Source organism: Leucoraja erinacea, chromosome 2, assembly GCF_028641065.1.
Source record: "Leucoraja erinacea ecotype New England chromosome 2, Leri_hhj_1, whole genome shotgun sequence".
Classification (NCBI taxonomy): domain Eukaryota; kingdom Metazoa; phylum Chordata; class Chondrichthyes; order Rajiformes; family Rajidae; genus Leucoraja; species Leucoraja erinaceus.
This window is the reverse complement of record NC_073378.1, coordinates 115,799,446-115,818,347: the sequence shown is the minus strand read 5'-3', so window position 1 is coordinate 115,818,347 and position 18,902 is coordinate 115,799,446. Positions and strand designations below refer to the sequence as shown.

Below are 18,902 nucleotides of genomic sequence, written 5' to 3'. Positions count from 1 at the left end.
ATGCAGAAGGCTGAAGTATTTGTGGTATATTTTATTTACAGATTATCCTGCTAGATATTTGTTGAATTTTTAAAAGCAGTGCCAAGAAAGCAGAAATGGAAATCTGACCAATAGCTTCAATAAGTGTTCATTTTCTAGGATTTGGATGTCACTGGCATTTATAGCTTGTCCTTAATTATTCCTAGACAACTCTTTGAGACTTTTATTTAAAAAAATAATCACAAACAGCAATTTGGAATGTTGTGAAATTTGAACTGATCCAAATAAATCTTTTTTTGGCCAGCTTTTATATTACCCATGAGAACGCCCTGCAAAATGTTCCATCCTAAAACTACCAAATCAGGAACTAGGGAAGACTGCCTTATCAAATCAATTCACATTTTTATTCTGTTTTTGTAATGTTGTCATGATGTTTGCTACAGTTGCACAGAAAAATCAACTCTATGCATTGACTAGAGAATAGAAGTCAAATTCCCAGCTTTATTAGCTACTGTTTCTTATTATGTTATTCTTGTGTTTTGATTAAAACAAATTAAATCCTGTTCCATCTGAAGGTCCCTTGGCAATGAAACTTAAAGTCCTGCTGTGATGTGTCTGCACTGTGCAGCCATTGCCTTAAATTGTACTTTAACTCTGGGTTGTCTCTCAATCATGAAGCCCATCAAGTTGAAACTCCTTATGCTTTTCATTGGTCACCACCCTAAGTGCTAGACTTGAGTGAATTTGTCATTCAGTGTGGAAACAGGCCCTTTGTCCCGACTTGCCCACACCAACCAACATGTTCCATCTACACTAGTCTCACTTGCCTGCATTTGGCCCATTTCCCTCTAAACCTGTCCTATCCGTGCACCTGTCTAATTGCTTCTTAAACTTTGCAATAGTACCTGCCTCAACTACCTCCTTTGGCATCTCGCTCCATATACCCACCACCCTATGTCCCTCCCATTCCCAATCTGACCTTTCTGTCCTGGGCCTCCTTTGTCAGAGTGAGGCCCAGCACAAATTGGAGGAACAGTACCTGGTAGAGGCACAAACGTCATGAATACATGATTTCTTTATTCATGCATTGTAGGTAAGATATACATGCACGTTTAGCACTCTAACATAATAGTCATTGTTGCTGCTGAGAGGTTGTTGCCTCGTGGGCTTGAGGTGAGCTACTGCTGAGGTGGCAGGATGCTCTCATGAAGAGAGCGAGAGAGGGAAGGTCAGCTTTTATATACTAGGGCACACCCCTATACCCCATGACCCTACCCCCGACTGCCGAGGGTTCGCATAACAAGAGTGGCCTAACCACTATGCCACTACAGGTCCCCCCCCCAGAACCGGAGGCAGGAAAATGAGCAAGCTGACAAAATGCGGCAGCCTGACTCGTAAACCTACAGGCAGAAGGGATGGAGCACGCTCACCTTCTACCGGAAGGTGCACACGCATGGTCGAGGGCGGCTCTTGCTGTGGGGTCGGTGGCATCCCGGCTGTGGGTCAGGATGGAGGGGCCTGTGGGCACAGTCGATGCTCCAGCTGTGGGTGATCACGAGGCATGCCGAGGGGTGCAAGGAGACCAACGAAAAAGCCGCAGGATGGACGAGAGATAGACCAGTCACGCCGACCATCAGGGGATCGTACGAAAGACGTCGGCAACAATGCAAATACAACAAGAAACTAATAGTAATATTAAGCTAAGGCCTTACATAGTAAAATGGATTAAAACTACATTGAGCAAACTGCAAAGATACATCAAAGTCCAAAGTGGTTGGATGCCGAAAGTTCTGTGGTTCGAATCAAGCAGAGTAGGACATGAAACTAAAGTTAGATACGACCAATGTGCGATGTGCAAAAGCTGTGCGTGAAGGCTGTAGTTACACCATCCGACCAGAGGTGGCGCTGTTGATGGTGGGCAGAGCGTAGAAACACCATCCGGCCGGAAGGTGGCCCTGTTGATGGCGGTGAGTCCGCAGTGATGGCATCCGGCCAGTAGGTGACGCTGCTGACGACGAACATGGAAGGTCGAGCATCGCTTCCGGCCGGTTGCGGTGGCCAATATTGTATTTGCTGCGGCGAAAACCCGCGCCGGCGAGGAGCAGGAGGACGTCTTCAGGCAGCCGCCCCAAGTAGGCCCGCCTTATCGGGTGGCTAGGCCTTGAGTAGCGGCCGGCGGGAAATGGGCGGCCTGCTCCACCCCCACTTCCGGGGCCGTTTGCTCTGCTAGTGGGGAGCAACGGCTGGTTTGGGAGAGCGGCGCCGGTGCAGGAGCAGTTGCAGGTGGGGGAGCTATGGCATCCGCGGCCTTTCAGCACCGGGAAGGTCATGCGGGAGAGAAAGCGAGGGCCGAGGCTGCTGCGCCGCTGTCTGCTGCGATGGGCCCGGAATGCGGGCGGGTGACCTAGGCGGCCTGTGATCGGCTGGACCAGGCGTAGGCGGGGGTCGAGTGGCCCAAGGTAGCGCCCGGGTGCAGCGCAGAGTTGACGGCTGCATCCATAGCGGTAATTACCGTAGAGCTGGGCTGCCACTTCCAGACATCAGGTCACCGCGGTAGAAGGTCGGCTGCGTGCATCGGGTACTCCAAAACCCCAATTCAGATCGTCACGGGTCACTAATGTAGAGGCACAAACGTCGTGAATAAATGATTTATTTATTCAGGCATTGTAGGTAAGATATACATGCACGTTTAGCACTCTAACATAATAGTCATTGTTGCTGCTGAGAGGCTGTTGCCTCTTGGGCTCCAGCTGAGCTCCTGCTGAGTGGCAGGACACTCTCATGAAGAGAGAGGAAGAGAGCGAGAGAGGGAAGGTCGGTTCTTATATACTAGGGCACACCCCTATACCCCGTGACCCTACCCCCGACTGCCGAGGGTTCGCATAGCAAGAGTGGCCTAACCACTAGGTGCCACTACAACCTCATATTTCACTTGGGCAGCTTACACCCCAGCGGTGTGAACATTGACTTCTCTAGCTCCAGATAGCCCTTGCTTTCTCTCTCCATCCCCTTCCCCATTCTCCCACTAGTCTTACTGTCTCCGCCTACATTCTATCTTAATCCTGCCCCCTCCCCTGACATCAGTCTGAAGATGAAACGTCGCCCATTCCTTCTCCCCCGAGATGCTGCCTCACACGCTGAATTACTCCAGCATTCTATGTCTTGCATGAGATAACTCTCTTTTCCTGTCAGCACTCCTTCCTACCAATCCAACTCATGTACAAATGTCCACAGCCAGTAGAAACTCCTTCTCTCAATGTCAGAGACTTGGGTTCAAATCTGATCTTGGGTGCTGTGTGTATGGACTTTGCACGTTCTCCCTGTGTCCATGTGGGTTTTCCCCAGTTGGGCAATTTCCTTCTATGTTCTAAGATGTACAGACTGGGAAGCTAATAGGCTACTATGTACATTACCCGGTATATACAGGTGAATAGTAGAACGGCGGAACTGAAAGGAGAGTTGATGATAATATGGGCGAATAAAATATACAAAGTGATTTTCTTATTCTGATTTGTAATAATTCTAGGCACCTAAAGCGAGTATTTCAGCACTTGAGTCTAATGGGAAGGTGGCATGTGAAAGATGAGGTCTGTTTGGATGTAAAACTATTCAAGTGAGTCTTCGTATGTCGCATAAGAATTGCACATTTAGCTTTTGTCTCGCACTTGAAAGAACTTTGTTTTTCTGACAAGTTAAAGTGATTGTAAAACAAGAACTGAATTTAAATAAGCCTAAATGAAACAAATAAGGAAGTAGCAACAAACATCACTATTCGTAATACCTATCCCAGCCTGAGTGCAGGAAATGTTTAGTTTGGAGATACAGTATGGAAACAGGCCCTTCAGCCCAACTAGTCCTTGCCGATTAGCGAACATCCATACACTAATTCTATCCTACACACTGGGGAGAACTTACAGAAGCCAATTAACCTTGGACACCTTTGGAATCTGGGAAGAAACCAGAGCACCCGGAGAATACCCACGCAGTCACAGTAAGAACATACAAACTCCGTACAGACAGCACCCGTAGTCATGATCGAACCCAGATCTCTGGCGCTGTAAGGCAGCAACTCTACCGTTGCGCCACTGTGCCGGTTATTAAAATGTTTTGTTTAAAGTGGTTGTAAAGTTTGCTTATCTGCTTCTCCCCATCAATCTACGAGATTTATTAATGCTGCCACTGCGGCTTGAACCCAGATCGTATCTGCTTTCTCTGACAATTGCTTGGATTAGGTTGTTTTAGTGAGTCAATTGGAACGTCCATTATTCAGATACTGTGATGGCAATTTACTGTATTCGAAATGACTACAGTTAATGATAAAGTAAGAGCATAATGGTGGCTGAAATTAGCATTTTAATTTGTATTTAATCTTGAGTTCCTATTTTTAACAGTGCTGTTGGGGCAAATCCATCTTCTGAAGTAATGTAAGGGATGTTTAAATCAAACAACAGCTACACTTCAGGTCTTATTTCCGTAACCTCCGTAATAATGTCTTGGAGATTAATGACATTCTTTTGAGTCTGTTGTTATAGGTTGGGCTTGAATAAAAGATGACCTTCGTACACGGCCTTTATTGAGAAACTGCTATAACTAAAATGCTTAAATGCAACTGTTGCACTTTATGCACAGATTTAAGGAGATGATATTCTGTGCTTGGAAAGCATCTCAAGTTGCAGGCTCCCACTGCAATCGCTCAATATTTCAACAAAATCTGAATTGCGCATCTGAAGTTCTTTGAGAATTGAGGGAAGATGGCATGTGGCTGAAGATCACGTCAGTGTACTAGATAGTTCCTTATAACTCATTGCACTCCTGTATGGGATTGATGTTATGGATTCTGCTCTTCTGACAAAGTTTTTAATTAAATGTCCAGACCTGAAACTGAATTCTCTGCTCTTTTCACAAACACTGCCAGCACATTTTTCATGTCCTCGGATCGCTAGCAGCTACAGGTCTTTCCTGAGTAATGGCAGGGTTCAGTTCCTGTGCTTCTGTGTCCAGTACATAACCCGAACACATCATCTCGACTTGGATATATGTTATCACACCTTTATCGTAGCTGAAACTGTCTGTCCAACAACATTGCATTGGAGTTCCTTCACCATGGGCAGGATGGGCTGAGTGACCCGTTACTGTGCTCTACAGTTCTATGACTACTTTCACAGGGGCAATTAGGAATGGACAATAAAGGCAGGTTTTGCCAGCAATGTCCACATCCCAAAAGTTGAACAAGTTATTAACTATTCTAAATTTACTCAACATTTAATGTATTCACTTTTAAAGTGAATCAGACCCAAATCAAACTATGTATGGACTGTATATAAACCAACCATTTGTGATCCAGGGAGGACCAGGATATTTTGTTTGTCTTTTAAAGACCCTTGTGGTTTTAAGTTTGTCAAGGCTTCTTGTTTACACTACTGCTGTTAATGTTAATGTAATATTTAATGTACAGTGCCACTGTTGGAAGCAGCCCTGGAACTTTGTGTGGCTGGAGTGGTAATACTAGCATTAGCTGATTCACATTCCCTTTGGGTAGATTGGGGCAAATGGCTAATTGGTTTAAATATGGGTGCAGCACATACCAGCAAACTATTGGGATGCCATTGTGAAAATCCAGATGAGATATAAAATTACTAATTGGCTTCCATATCCCTCCATTCCCATGTGCCTGTCTAATAGCCTCTTAAATGACAATTGGGATCATTATTAACATCCTTGCCTTTTAAGAATAGGAGGAGGGTAAAAATTTACTGACTACAAATCAATCGCAACCAAATCAAACAGTGTGAAGAAAAGTCCTGACCCGAAACGTCACCCATTTCTTCTATCCAGAGATCCTGCCTCACCCACTGAGTTACTCCAGCATTTTTTTTTTGTCTATCTCCATTTTAGATGCCTCTATCCCAACTTCCAGTGTTACAGAGGACATAATCCTAGTTTGGATGTAACTTCTCCTTATACCTAATGCACCCTACTCCAGGCAGCTATTTGGTAATCCTCTTCTGCACCCTCTCCAAAGCCTCCACATCCATCCCATAATGGGGTGACCAGAACTGCACACAATACTCCAAATGCCGAACATTATGAAGGAAAGGGCAAACGATATATGGAGATGGAGGGAATCTTCTTTGCAGAGAGTAGTGATGATCTGGAATTCTGCTTTCAAGAAGAAAATGAATAGACGACTGAGGAAAATTACTTCACGGGTCTAGATGGAAAAGTGAAGGGAGGGAACTGAATGAATGGCTGTGCAGGACTCACCATGGACTCCGAACCAAATGGTGGCATCGTGTATCCTAGCAGTTTCGAGAAAAGGAATAGGTGACATTTTGGGTCATGACCCTTCAGAAGAAGTCACTATCTGTTCTCTCCAGAGATGCTGCCTGACCCGCTGTTTTACGCCAGCATTTTGTGTCTATCTTTGATGTAAACCAGCATCTGCAATTGCTTCTTACATATTGCCTAACGTTTTTTGAGGTCCTTGTTCTTCAGGGTTATAGGAGTTGCGGCCAAGGTTTCTGACGTGGTCACTGTTGTGATCCAGAAAATGACTTTTGTACAATTGTACCAGCTTTATGAATGATTAACTCTAGCTGAGAGTAACTTGTCATCTAGTAAGAAGCGCTGAACAGGCAAATGACATTGTGACGTGCACAACTTTAAGCTAAGATTAGCAGAGTGTGGAATAATCAGATAAAATCATTCTTAATTTGATCCCATTTCTGCAATGTTGTGCCCAAATAATCAGGGAAAGATTATTGTGTCAGTTAATCAAGAGAATCCAGAGCTATAAATAGATGCACTGGATGTTGGACAGTTGGCTTGATGATTATTTATCTCCTTCTTTTCAATCCAGTGCCTTGGATGATATCCGATTTATTAGAATAATTTGGTAAATTTTGTTTCTATAACCGCAGATGATATCCGTCACAGGATTTATGCATGACGATCGGGATGATTTGAAGCTGATGGGCTATTTAGCAGGAGCCAAGTACACAGGCTACCTTTGCCGAAGCAATACAGTCCTCATCTGCAAAGAGTAAGTTCTTAAATTTGCAGCAACAAAGTTTGTCTCTTTTTTTAGTAAAAAGTGTTTTGTAGATGAATTATGATGGACTATGCCAAGCATATGCAGCATTTCATTGACAGAATGTGTTTAGACCTGTGTTCCAATCAAATGGAAGTGTGCAATTATATCTGCATCATGCAGAGTATAGCGGTCACACAGATTGACTGCTGCATTTACTTTGCCTGAAGAACTAATCCATCATATAAGTGGAAATAATTTCACAGAGGTAAACAGGTTGTGAATGTTCCCGCTGAAGTGGAATGATTGATGATGCCTTAATTATGGATCATCATTAGCACCTGTCTTTTCAAAGACCGTCGTGATTCTGTGGTGTACAGATTGGAGTAATAGCAAAATATGAAACACCGTAGAGGCATTCTGTGCCAGAAACATCGAAAAATAGGTGCAGGAGTAGGCCATTCTATCCTTCGAGCCAGCACCACCATTCAATATGAACATGGCTGATCATCTAAAATCAATACCCCGTTCCTGCTTTTCCCCCATATCCCTTGATTTCTTTAGCCCTAGGAGCTAAATCTAACTCTCTTGAAAACATCCAGTGAATTGGCCTCCACTGCCTTCTGTGGCAGAGAATTCACAGATTCACAACTCTGGGTGAAAGCATTTTTCCTCATCTCAGTCCTAAATGGCCTACCCCTTATTCTTAAATTGTGACCCCCTGGTTCTGGACTTGTCCAACATCGGGACCATTTTTCTTGCATCTACCCTGTCCGTCCTTTAAGAATTTTATATCTTTCTATCAGATCCAAAGTTACAAAGAACTAATGGAGCGGACAGAAAATGCTGGGAATACCCAACAGGCCAGGCAACTTCTATGGAAAGAAAAAAACACTTAATATTTTAAAGCCTTTCATCAGACTTTTGTTTCCCTTTCTGCAGACACTGATTGACCATTGAGTGTTTCTATTATTATTACAGGTTTCTTTCATCTACAGTTTTTTAAGGTACTTTATTGTTACAAAGTCCTTAAATATGTCGTTTTAGCTTGTCCTTAACGGCCTGTTGTCCTGGTGGCGTCATTGGGTCAGAGTTGCAGCGTCAACATTGCTGGGCGATGTGGTCGATGTTCTTTGTCGCTGCATGCCATGTCCGATTAGCCCCTTGGTCTCCGTGAGGCCTATAGAGATGCCCGATCCAATCAATGCCCCGGCTGCCGCAGAGCCTCTGGCAGCCCACTCCGCCGACTCATCGACCTAGACACGTCAACCCGTGAACGCACTGTCCCACCGCCATGACTGCGCTGGGGCACTTCCCGCTGCCAACCTCAGAACACCTAATAGCGTCCCAGCGGTGTAGGAGGTAAATCTCCAGCCCACTCACAAAGCACTGTTCCTCTCCACCATCCGCCCCCGCCATCATGAAGGATTGTTTTTAGTTAATGGAGCAGAGCACATTTCTGCAGTTGAACGCAGTGAAACTGTTGTTTGAATGGTCCTTTTAGAATTACGGAACGGGAGAGCAAAGGAAGAGTCTATTAATCCATCATATCTGTGTTGACTCTGAGAGAGTTATTCAGTTAACCCCATTCCCTGCTCTTTACCCAACTGTTTTAAGAAATTTCCACTTAACATATTTGTCAGTTCATATCGTCCATTTTCAACACCAACACCATTTTCTGAAAGTGTATTCTAGATCATAAAAGCTTTGAGTTTTGTAATGTATTCATACATATTCATGTATATGTTAATGAGTTGGTGTTCAATATAAGCAGGTAATGTTGGGTAATAAATCTCTCTCTCGTGATCCAGGCAACCAGTGTGTAAGTTGTTATTCATTCTGCTGTCCGGAATATAACAAGTTTAAAAACAGAATCATTGTATTGCTATTTTTTGCCAGTTACCTGGTTTTTGATGTTCAAAATTGTGAAACTCTCTTTATTTACTCCCTTGAAAACATTTATCACTGAATGCACCTGTTAAACTCTTTATCGCTTATCTCTTAAGTTGCTGTTTTTATTGGTGATGTGCAAACAAAATATTGATTAATAATTTGGATGCACAGTGGGGCTGTTTACATGAGCTCTTTCAAGAGCTCTCGAGCTCTTTTCACAGCAGTTGATGGTGTGCCCCTTATTTTGTTTATTTTATTGCTCCGATGTCTCTGCATTGAAAGTCCTACTGATGATCATTCTGATCTATTGCAAGGCAATCCCAGTTGCCAACAATTTTAACTTCCATTCCCACATTGACCTTTCTCTCCTGGGCCTCCTCCATTGCCAGAGTGAGGCCACACGCAAACTGGAGGAATAGCACTGGTGGGGTGAAGCCTGGGCAGCTTCACCCCACCAGTTTGAACATTGAATTCTCCAATTTTAGGTAACCTCTAACTAACACCCACCCCCCCCCCCCCCCCCTGCATACTCCTCCCCCTCACTCCCCATTTCTTTCCCTGTGCCCCACCTGGGCTCCCGGCTGTTTCTCCCCACAGCCCGCTATTTTCCTCCCTCTAGTTTCACAATCCACAACTCTTGAAACCTGTCTCACACCTTCTGCTCTTAAACCTGACCTTTGTTCTAACCATCTGCTATCAACCCCTCAATACCCCCCCCCTCCCCCCCCCCGCCTCTGTCCAATCTGTCACTGCTATGCTTTGTATTGCCCCTCACCTTTTCCAGCTTTCTTCTCTTCCTGCCCACACCGCCACCATCAATCTGAAGAACTGTCTCGACCCAAAACGTCACCTATCCAGGTTCTCCAGAGATGCTGCCTGACCCACTGAATTACTCCAGTACTTTGTGTCCTTTTTTGTACTGTTCAAAGTTTTTGTCCGAGACTTACTAGTGTCAGATTGAACCATGTTGGTGGTATTAGGATATGTGGTCCAAAGCTTGATCAAAGGAGCATCTTGGATTTTAGGATGGTATTCTAGTTTGGGGCCCAAAGAGCTAGAATTGTAGTTTCCCGTTATGTGACAGAAATAAAAAGAGATACAGCAGAAATGGAAGAGCATAGAGAGCTTAGGGCTAGAGGAAATTGGTGATACAAGAATGAGAATTATCTGATCCTGATGCAGGGTTTTGATGCAAAACATTGACCATTCCTGTGCTCTCCCAACCTACAAATCCTGCTTAACCTGCTGAGGTCCTCCAGAAGACTGTTGCTCTTGATGCCAGCATCTGCGGTCTCATGTTGCAGGATCAGAAAGGTGAGCACTGGAATGATTGATGAGAAGAACTTGCTGTGGGTTTTGGTGGAGCTCATGAATGTGCGCAGAGTGAGGAAGCTTCCTGTGATCGATCTTGCATCTTGTCCTTCCTGAGTAGGCATGCCCAGTCACAGAGCTCCACTGGAATTTTACCACCGTCCCGAACCCATGACAATTGCGTTATGAGTACAACAGCCTTAGGAAGAAATCAGAATGGGGGAGGGATAGGAGGCAAGGGTTATGCAAAAATAACAAGCTACAAATTCTCAATCGCGACCCTTCAGTTAGTAAACCATGTATTCTCAGCTACTGATGATCGATCTTTGTCAAAATAGGTGCCATATTAATATCTCATCCTATATTTTAGGTCTATTTTGTGTTTTGTATAGTTGCAATTGGTTTGTAGTCAATGAATCTTTACCCTCATTTCATTCTTAAAAGGCAAGGATGTTAATACGATCCCAATTGTTGTTTATTGTGCATTGCTTGCAAACAAAACCACCAACTGTTCAATACCATCTGCTGCCTTACACAAACAACCAGCTCTGTAATAGTTATTCTGTTGGGAATGACTTCATCGCCAGATTTTGTTCCGTAGCTTTGTACATTATATGACTGAAAATTCAATGGAAGGGTTTATACTGTGCGTTTGGCACAGATGTTTGTTTTGAATAGATTCTCCAAATTAGTAACAAATAAAACCTGATCAGGTGGTTCTTGCCATCAAGGGAAATAGAAGGAAGATTCTAGCCCAAGATTTTCATCGTTGGTGTCTTTTGTCTTGTAGCTATGCCCATTTGATTGCAAAATATTGCATTTTTTCAATATCAGTTCAGTTTAGAGATGTAGCGCGGAAACACCGTCTGCAACCAACCGAGCCCGCACCGACCTGTGATCCCCGTACATTAATATGATCCTACACACACTAGGGACAATTTACAATTAAACCAAGCCAATTAATCTACAAACCCGTGTGTGGGGGGAAACCAGAGATCCCAGAGAAAACCCATGAAGGTCACGGGGAGAACTGTTCCACCCCGGTTGTGCTTGTGCTGGCTCTTTGAAAGGGCTAAGCATTTGGTCCCATTGTTCGTAGTTTCGATTTTTCTTTGAAAGTATAATTTCCCATTCGAATGCAATGGTTGAGAATTAAGGAGAATCAGACATGTATTACGAGTAAGAGGGTGAGGGAAAGGCCAAGTCCACTCAAGGAGAAAAGTGGGAATTTACTGTGTGGCTATAAGAAGTGGATAGGGTCTTTAATGCGTATTTCACAAAGGTATTCACCAAGAAGAAGGATATGGATAATGGCGAGGTTATTAAGGGCTATGGATATTCTAAGCCATGTCGATGTTAAGGTGTTGGGTGTTTGGAAAAACATTAGGTCTCTCAGGGCTGATAGGTTCGATTCTGGGAAACTGAAGATAGCGAGGGATAGATTGCTGGGATTTTTTGCATCCTCTCGAATCACAGGCAAGGCACCAGAAGATTAGCGAATAGCCAATATTGTTCCTTTGTTTAGGAAGAGCAACAGACAAACCAGAAAACCATACGCCAGTAGGTTTGCAAAATTTGAGGGACATTATTGGAGAAGATTCCTAGGAGTAGGAATTATCTGCCTTTGGAAAAGTAATGGATTTGTTTGGGATTGTCCGCATTGCTTTGTGTAGGATGGTCCTGTCTCCCAAATATGATCTGAGTTCATATAGGAAGTGACAAGCAGGGCCGGCCTTAGGAGGTGCGGGGCCCAATTGGGAAACATTTTCATAGAAATATAAATAAATAATTATAAATGAGTCACATGTCGTGAGTAACATGACAATTCTGGGGAGAGTTCCTTTCACAGCGTGTGGGGAGTCTAGCCAGGGGTAAAGTTGCGGGGAGGAAAGGAGCGTTGAGAAGGAGAGGGTCGGGGTTCATGCCAGTAACTCGTTCACTCACCGTTGCCACGGTGCTCCGGGCGCCACCGCATTGTGACCGGGGATGGAAGCAGCTCGCGTGGCTACGAGCGGCCCCCATCACCGGACAGCGGAACCGACTGCCATCTCAGCGCCTTCTGCCGGCTCGCTCACCTCTGGCAGTGCTCTCCGTTTGAACAGTGAGGGGACTAGCTCAAGAACAAAGATCATAGAGCGGAGTGGGTCAGCGGGTGATGGATAATATCACAGCGGGCGGTAGAGCTTACTCCTGTGTCAGCGCGAACACGAGACAATTGAGGTTACTCGCTCCACCGCCCGCTGTCCTGTTATCCATCGCCTGCTGGCCCGCTCTTGAGCTGGATGATCCCCGGCCGACCCCCTCCTTCTCAATCCTCCTGCCCTCCCCGCAACTTTAACCCTGGATAGACTACCCACACGCTCTGAAAGGAACCCCTCCCCCCACCCCCGCAGCCTCGTACAGCTGCTTCCCACTTTACAGCCGCTTCCCATCAGCTGCTAGCAATGAGGGATAGACTTGGCTATACCTCAGTGCAGCAGCATCGTTCTTGATGTTGCTGTACTGAGGGATAACAAAGTCTATCGTTCTTGGCTAACAACCCAACCTTCGGCCTCCAAGATGCAGGTCCTTTTTCTATCAATGTTACAACAATTTTGAGATTTAAAAAATCAAGTCTGCAAATTATCCCATCAGATAAAGCATAAAAAGTTTAATTTGACACCTAATTCACTTTCATATCTTCAGTATTAAAAAAAGTTATGGCAATAATCGGCATCAAAACTTAGCTAGTCTAACCAGTAAATTGTAGATGGCACAATGTTTGGTGGAGTTGTGCTTGGCAAGGAAGGTTGTCAAATCAGGATATAGATCAGTTGGAAATTTGCGCAGAGTAGTAGCAGATGGAATAGCAGTCAGTACAACTGTGCGGCAACAAACTTAGGGCAAGTCATTCAATCTATTCTGGACTACCTTCCTGTGCATTCTTGATCATTGTTCTTGGCCTACTTTTTTTAATATTAGAAGCAGTGTACAGTATTAAAAGCAGTGTACAGTTATATAAACCGCGGCATATGACAAAATACATTTATTGTACATCTTCCATTTTAAATTTAACAAAAAAGAAATAGAGAGAAGTAGCGAGAAAGAGAAAGTGAAAGAAATAGTGAATGTGTAAAATTCCTAAACTACCAAATAGTGCAGTCCAGGAGTGAATATGTAAAAGCCTAAAAAAGAATAAGAAGACAAAAACGAAGAATAATAAAGAAGGGGAAAAAAAGGGACCATTACGTGTTGATATACCTGCTTCATTTCTCACCACACCCATCACCCTATCCGTGAACAGGTTTAATTCCAGAATTGTGTTGCACCATACTATACTTGTAATGAATCAATGAAGGGAGACCATATCTTTAAAAATTGCTCTGATTTTCCTGCTAAGACGAGTCTCATATCTTCAAGATGTAGCATCTCAGACATGCTTGTAATCCACATTTTGAGAGTTGGGGTATTCTTGCTCTGATTTGAAAGTGATCTGGTATATGGTTACTATCTGGATTTAGCAGCATTTTCCAGTGGAGGTTTGGACAGATAGCTTATAAGTTGGTCTTTTGGATCTTGAGGTAACATTGGCCATACTGAGTTTCTAAACATATATTTATGAACAGATTGGACTTTTTTTTGCAACAGATTGTTGCTGTCCTTCTATTTGTAAATAATTTATGTTTACAAGTGTAATTTTCATTTGAAATGATTTTCTCTCCTGGAATATTAATCTAGAATATAATGACTGCGACCTGTTTTAAGCAAAACATCTGTTGCAAGATTGTTCAAAGTCCAAATCTCACTTCATTCCAACATTTAAAACACAGGGGCGATACATACTAAGGGACTGTGTTACACTGTGAAATCGACAGAAGGATGTAGGGTTGGGTGTTTATGCGTGCTATTTTCATGATATTTATTTTAGTTGTTTATCTTTTTTTAATATTTTACCTTGTATGTATCGTTAGCATTTAGAAATGTTTGAATGGTGCACTGACTAGCTGACATTTTTAAATTTTGATGTACATGGTTCATGTTACAATGACAATAAAGAAACTAAAAAAAAATTAAAAAAAAAAAAAAAAAAATTGTAGATCATCTCAAAATGTCAATAAACAGCTACATTTCTGCAGTGCCTCTAAAGGATTCATTCCAGCCAGAGGAACGTTGTACCTTTGGTCACTAGACAGTTATGTTCTTAATTTTACATAGGCCTCCTTTTTTAAAAATAACCAAGTTTGTATGTTTGGCTTTGACTGGAAGTACAAAGTAATAATAATAATACATTTTATTTATGGGCGCCTTTCAAGAGTCTCAAGGACACCGTGTCTGAGATGTGAGCAGGGGGGATTTTGTGAGAAAATGGAAAGAGGCTCCTGGGAACAGTTGTGTACTCTTGCATCTCAGCTCTTCTATGTTTGACTGATCCTTTTTGCTAAACTGATTGTATTTTCCAAATGGCTTGTCTTGAGAACAGACCCTGCGGGCTGAAATACGAGAAGGCGAAGGAGTGGAGAATACCATGCGTGAACGCACTGTGGCTTTGCGACATTCTCCTTGGGAACTTTGACGCTTTGCGGCAGATTCAGCATAATCGCTACACAGTGTTTGGACTGCAGGATCCTCTTGCCCCCAATCCCCAACTGGTTTCAAATTTCTTAGGTAGAGTATGTCACTTTAAATTGACAAATTCTTAGCAGACCGTTTTGATGATTGAAGGCTTAATAGATTGTGAAAAAATGTGACGCAACATGGAGGGTACTTGGAATACAGCAGTTCATGCGGACCGTGTGAAGAGAGAAATAGGTAATTAAGGGGAAACTGCTGAATATTCAGTTAAGTTTATTGAAAGCTCTGTACAATATTTTTATTCTTTTTCCTGCCCTGCTGTGTACTATCAATTTGGATTGAATTGAAATATACAGCCTGGAAACCGGCTCTTCAGCCCAGTGAGTCCACACCGACCATCATTCATCCGTTAACACTAGTTCTAGGTTATCCCACTTTCGCATCGCTCCCTATGCACTAGGGGTGATTTACAGAGGACAATTAACCTATTAAGCTAGCACGTCGTTGGGAAACCAGAGCACCCAAAACTTTCCACAGACAGCACTCGAAGTCAGGATCGAAATCGGGTCTCTGGAGCTGTGAGGCAGCGTAACAGTGCTGCCTCTGTCTTATTAGCCTGTTAGTATTTTTAATTTTCAGATTAATGATTTGTGGGAATTGAAATGGCATTTAACTTGGTATTATTGACATTGTAATGGCGCTCTTTTGAATTTTGTTCTCAGCTGCTTGGCGGGTGCCTTTGAAGATCTCACCAGAGCTTTTGATGGTACGTGAACGGTTAATTAATTTGTATTGTTGATCATAGTCATACAGCACAGAAATATGTCCTATGCCCAGCAAACCCATGTGGTCCTTTTTTGCTCATCCACATTAATCACACTTCCCTACATAATGACTGTGTCCTTTAATGCCTTGTCTATGTGTCTGTTCCACTGCCTCTTAAATATAGTAATTGGATTTGATTTCCCCCACCTCCTCTGGCAGCAAGTTTCTGATATCACCCACTCTCCATGTGGGAGGGAAAAAATGCATCCCAATGATCCTCTGAAACTACTTCCTCTCACTTTAAACCGTTGGCCTCTTGTTTTTGATGCCCCTGTCGTAGGAAAAGGATTTTGATTATCTACCATATCTATGCCTCTCACAATATTATATACTTCCATCAGGTCACCCTTCGGCCTTCTTCCTTCCAGGGAAAACAAGCCCAGCCTGTCCAACCTCCCCACAACCAAAGTCTTCCAATCCAGGCAACATCCTGGTGAGTCTCCTCTGTGTCCTCTTCAGCACAATGACTTCCATCTAAAGTGTGGTGACCAGAACTGAGGACTGTTGCAATGTTTCTTTTCCTGTGTTTGTTCTGTTCATTGTCACTGGATAAAATCTATTAGCTCACACACTTGGCTTTGTGGATTATATATATTTTTATTTAAGAAAAAAAGTTGCTTTTCTTCAGTAATATTCCCTCCTCACCTGGCACAGAAAAAAAAACATTTAAGAGAAAAGAAAATGACTTTGTTTCATGACTTATAACCTCGAGATCTTCCAAGTTTTTTTCCACCTCAGCAAGTGGAGTCAGCCTGGTAATGCTGGGAACATAGCAGCAAATCTGCCCATAACTGATCTTGGGGTGAAAAAAAGTTAGCGGCTATTGGTGACCAATCCTCTCAGTTCCACATCATGGCTGTAAGAATTCCATAGTGTAGTCCCTTCAGCTGCTCCATCGGTGCCTGATGCTGAATGATATGAGGTATTCACTCATTCCTCAGTTTCAACACCCTGCGTAATGAGGCAGTCCATACCTGCAAGTATCAATAACAGAACAATGTGCAGATTTGATGTCATAAATAGCGAGTAACAGCACAAAAAGTCCTGATAATAAATAATAATAATACATTTTATTTGTGGGGCTCCTTTCAGACATCTCAAGGACACCTTACATAGATTAACAGGAATATAAACATATAATCAGTGTAAAATCAATAATAAAGACATCACAGAGACACAAACTGAAAACAGAATTCAGTCCAAAAACAGAAAATCAAAAACACAATGTGAAGAGAGAGCAGCGGCAGCTAAAGCGTGCCAGCGTCCACCCTCCCTTCACGGCAGCCATCTTGGACAAAGACTAACAGGATTACATTACAGACAAAAAAAAAATCGTCCCTCCACAGGCACAATGTCCAGTCCCCACCCCAAGTTCACCCCAAAGTCAGGCCTATTGAGGCCACCGCAATTGCCTCTACGGAGGCCCGATGTTCCTGGCCATTCTCACCGGGTGGTGTTGACCTGGCGTCGGGAGAGTCCTTTCAGCGGCTGGGCCACCTGGAACGGCCGCTTTCTAGTTGGAGACCGCGGCTTCCGAAGCCGACAAGGCCGCGCTGGTTTGGAGCTCCCAGGCTCCCGATGATGAAGTCAGCTCCGCTCCGCAGACCCGCAGCCCGGAGGTGTTGAACACGGCGGTCTCAGCTCACTGGAGCCCCAGCGCGGCGATCCAGCGCGGCGACCCAGGCAAGGCATCGCCCGATTCACTCCACGATAGCGCTCCAGCGCTGTGCCGCCACCGAGGCCGAGGTGCTGGGCGGTCCCCGCCAGGAAACGGCGCTCCAAGCCCGCTGGTAGGCCACGAGGACGGGTCGACGGGCAGCCCGGAGAAAAAGCTGCCTCACCGACCAGGTAGGGACCTAGAAGTAGAGTTGACACCTACCCCCCACATTAAAAAGTCCATATCCCCTACGAACGAAAAACAGGACTCACTAAAAACTATAAAAAAAAGCGAATTAAAACGGACGGCTGCTGGTAAGCAGCCGTTCCTCAAGATGGCTCCTCCCCCACCGATAGAGATCCTCCAACAAGAGTGAAGAAATCAACAGAAATATCTTTATCGAATCCCCCATCATCAATATCCTGGGGCACCATTGATCAGAAACTTAACTGGAACAGCCACATAAGTATTGATACACATATGAGTCTAGTCAAATGGCCGTTTCATAGTCACAAAGTCATACAGTATAGAAATTGGTTGTTCGGTCCACCATGTCCATGTGAACTCATCTATACTAATCTCTTGTACCACCACTTGGTCCATAGTCCAGTGTTTGTTCTCCTACATAATACAAAATAGAAGACAGGTGTTCTGTAGTAAGTATCTTGTCCCTTACACAAGTCAGGTCTACGATGGAAAACACTCCACTTGCCTGGTATGGGGCAACTCCAACAATATGCTATTCTGGACAAATGCATTTTTGCAATTTGCTGAAGTTTATCAACAATCCTTCTCAAACTTGCAAATTCTGTTTAGGGGAGCAAGAACAGCAGTTGCAAGGGAACACTGCCACCTACAGGTTCTCTTCCAAGTTGAACAGCATTCTGACTTGGAAATATATGGCCTTTCTTTCACTGACTGACTCAAATTCCCAAGACTCCCTGCAGACCAGTATTGTAGGAGTTCATTCGCTACACAGCCTGCACCACTTCCAAAATATGCCTCAATGCCACCTTCTCAACAGCAGTTATGGGAAATAAGTTATGTTCTTGGTGACAATACACACATGTCTTGAGAGAATAAAAAGACAGAATGTGATAATCATTGCTTAATCTATTTTAGTTTAGTTGACTGAGTGATAAATATTTGCTGGGATGCTAGGAATGGTACCAGTACTATTATAGTGCTTGTACTTTTACACCCACATGATCTGGTTCTGTGGGCACAAGTTAGTCCTGTTTATCGAAGCTTTTAAAACTTGTCAGTTTAAAAAAAAAAAAATACTGTGAATTGCTATTTAATTCCTGAAAGAGATATTTGACCTTTTGATGAACATGTCCTTGCTCTGGCAAAAGTAGTAGCTGTAGGCAGATTTTAGGCTTGAGAACATATTCTTGCTGTAATGATGCTAATGACCTGCAGATTTAAAGTGTAACTGGCATATTATATTATAAATTACATCAATTAATAACTTGATAAAAATTCTTACATGTTACTCGATATGGATGTGGTTTGCCCTTTTAATTCCAAAGAGCCAACAAGATTTCTTTGTAGTTGCATCGACTGGGTTTGTATTCCCAGAATTTGAGATCATGGGGATGATCTAATTGTTGAACTTCATACGCGGAGACTAATGATGGCTTAGGGACTAATAAT

At 43.5% G+C, this 18,902-nt stretch overlaps 1 protein-coding gene across 1 annotated transcript in view; it reads left to right on the top strand.

Annotated features, from left to right (window-relative positions):
* paxip1 (PAX interacting (with transcription-activation domain) protein 1) overlaps positions 1-18,902 on the top strand; it is a 113,694-nt gene that overhangs the window by 68,366 nt on the left and 26,426 nt on the right. Inside the window, 3 exon segments of the mRNA XM_055664246.1 lie at positions 6,900-7,021; positions 14,673-14,857; positions 15,487-15,530. Of these exon segments, the coding sequence (XP_055520221.1) occupies positions 6,900-7,021; positions 14,673-14,857; positions 15,487-15,530 (351 nt within the window).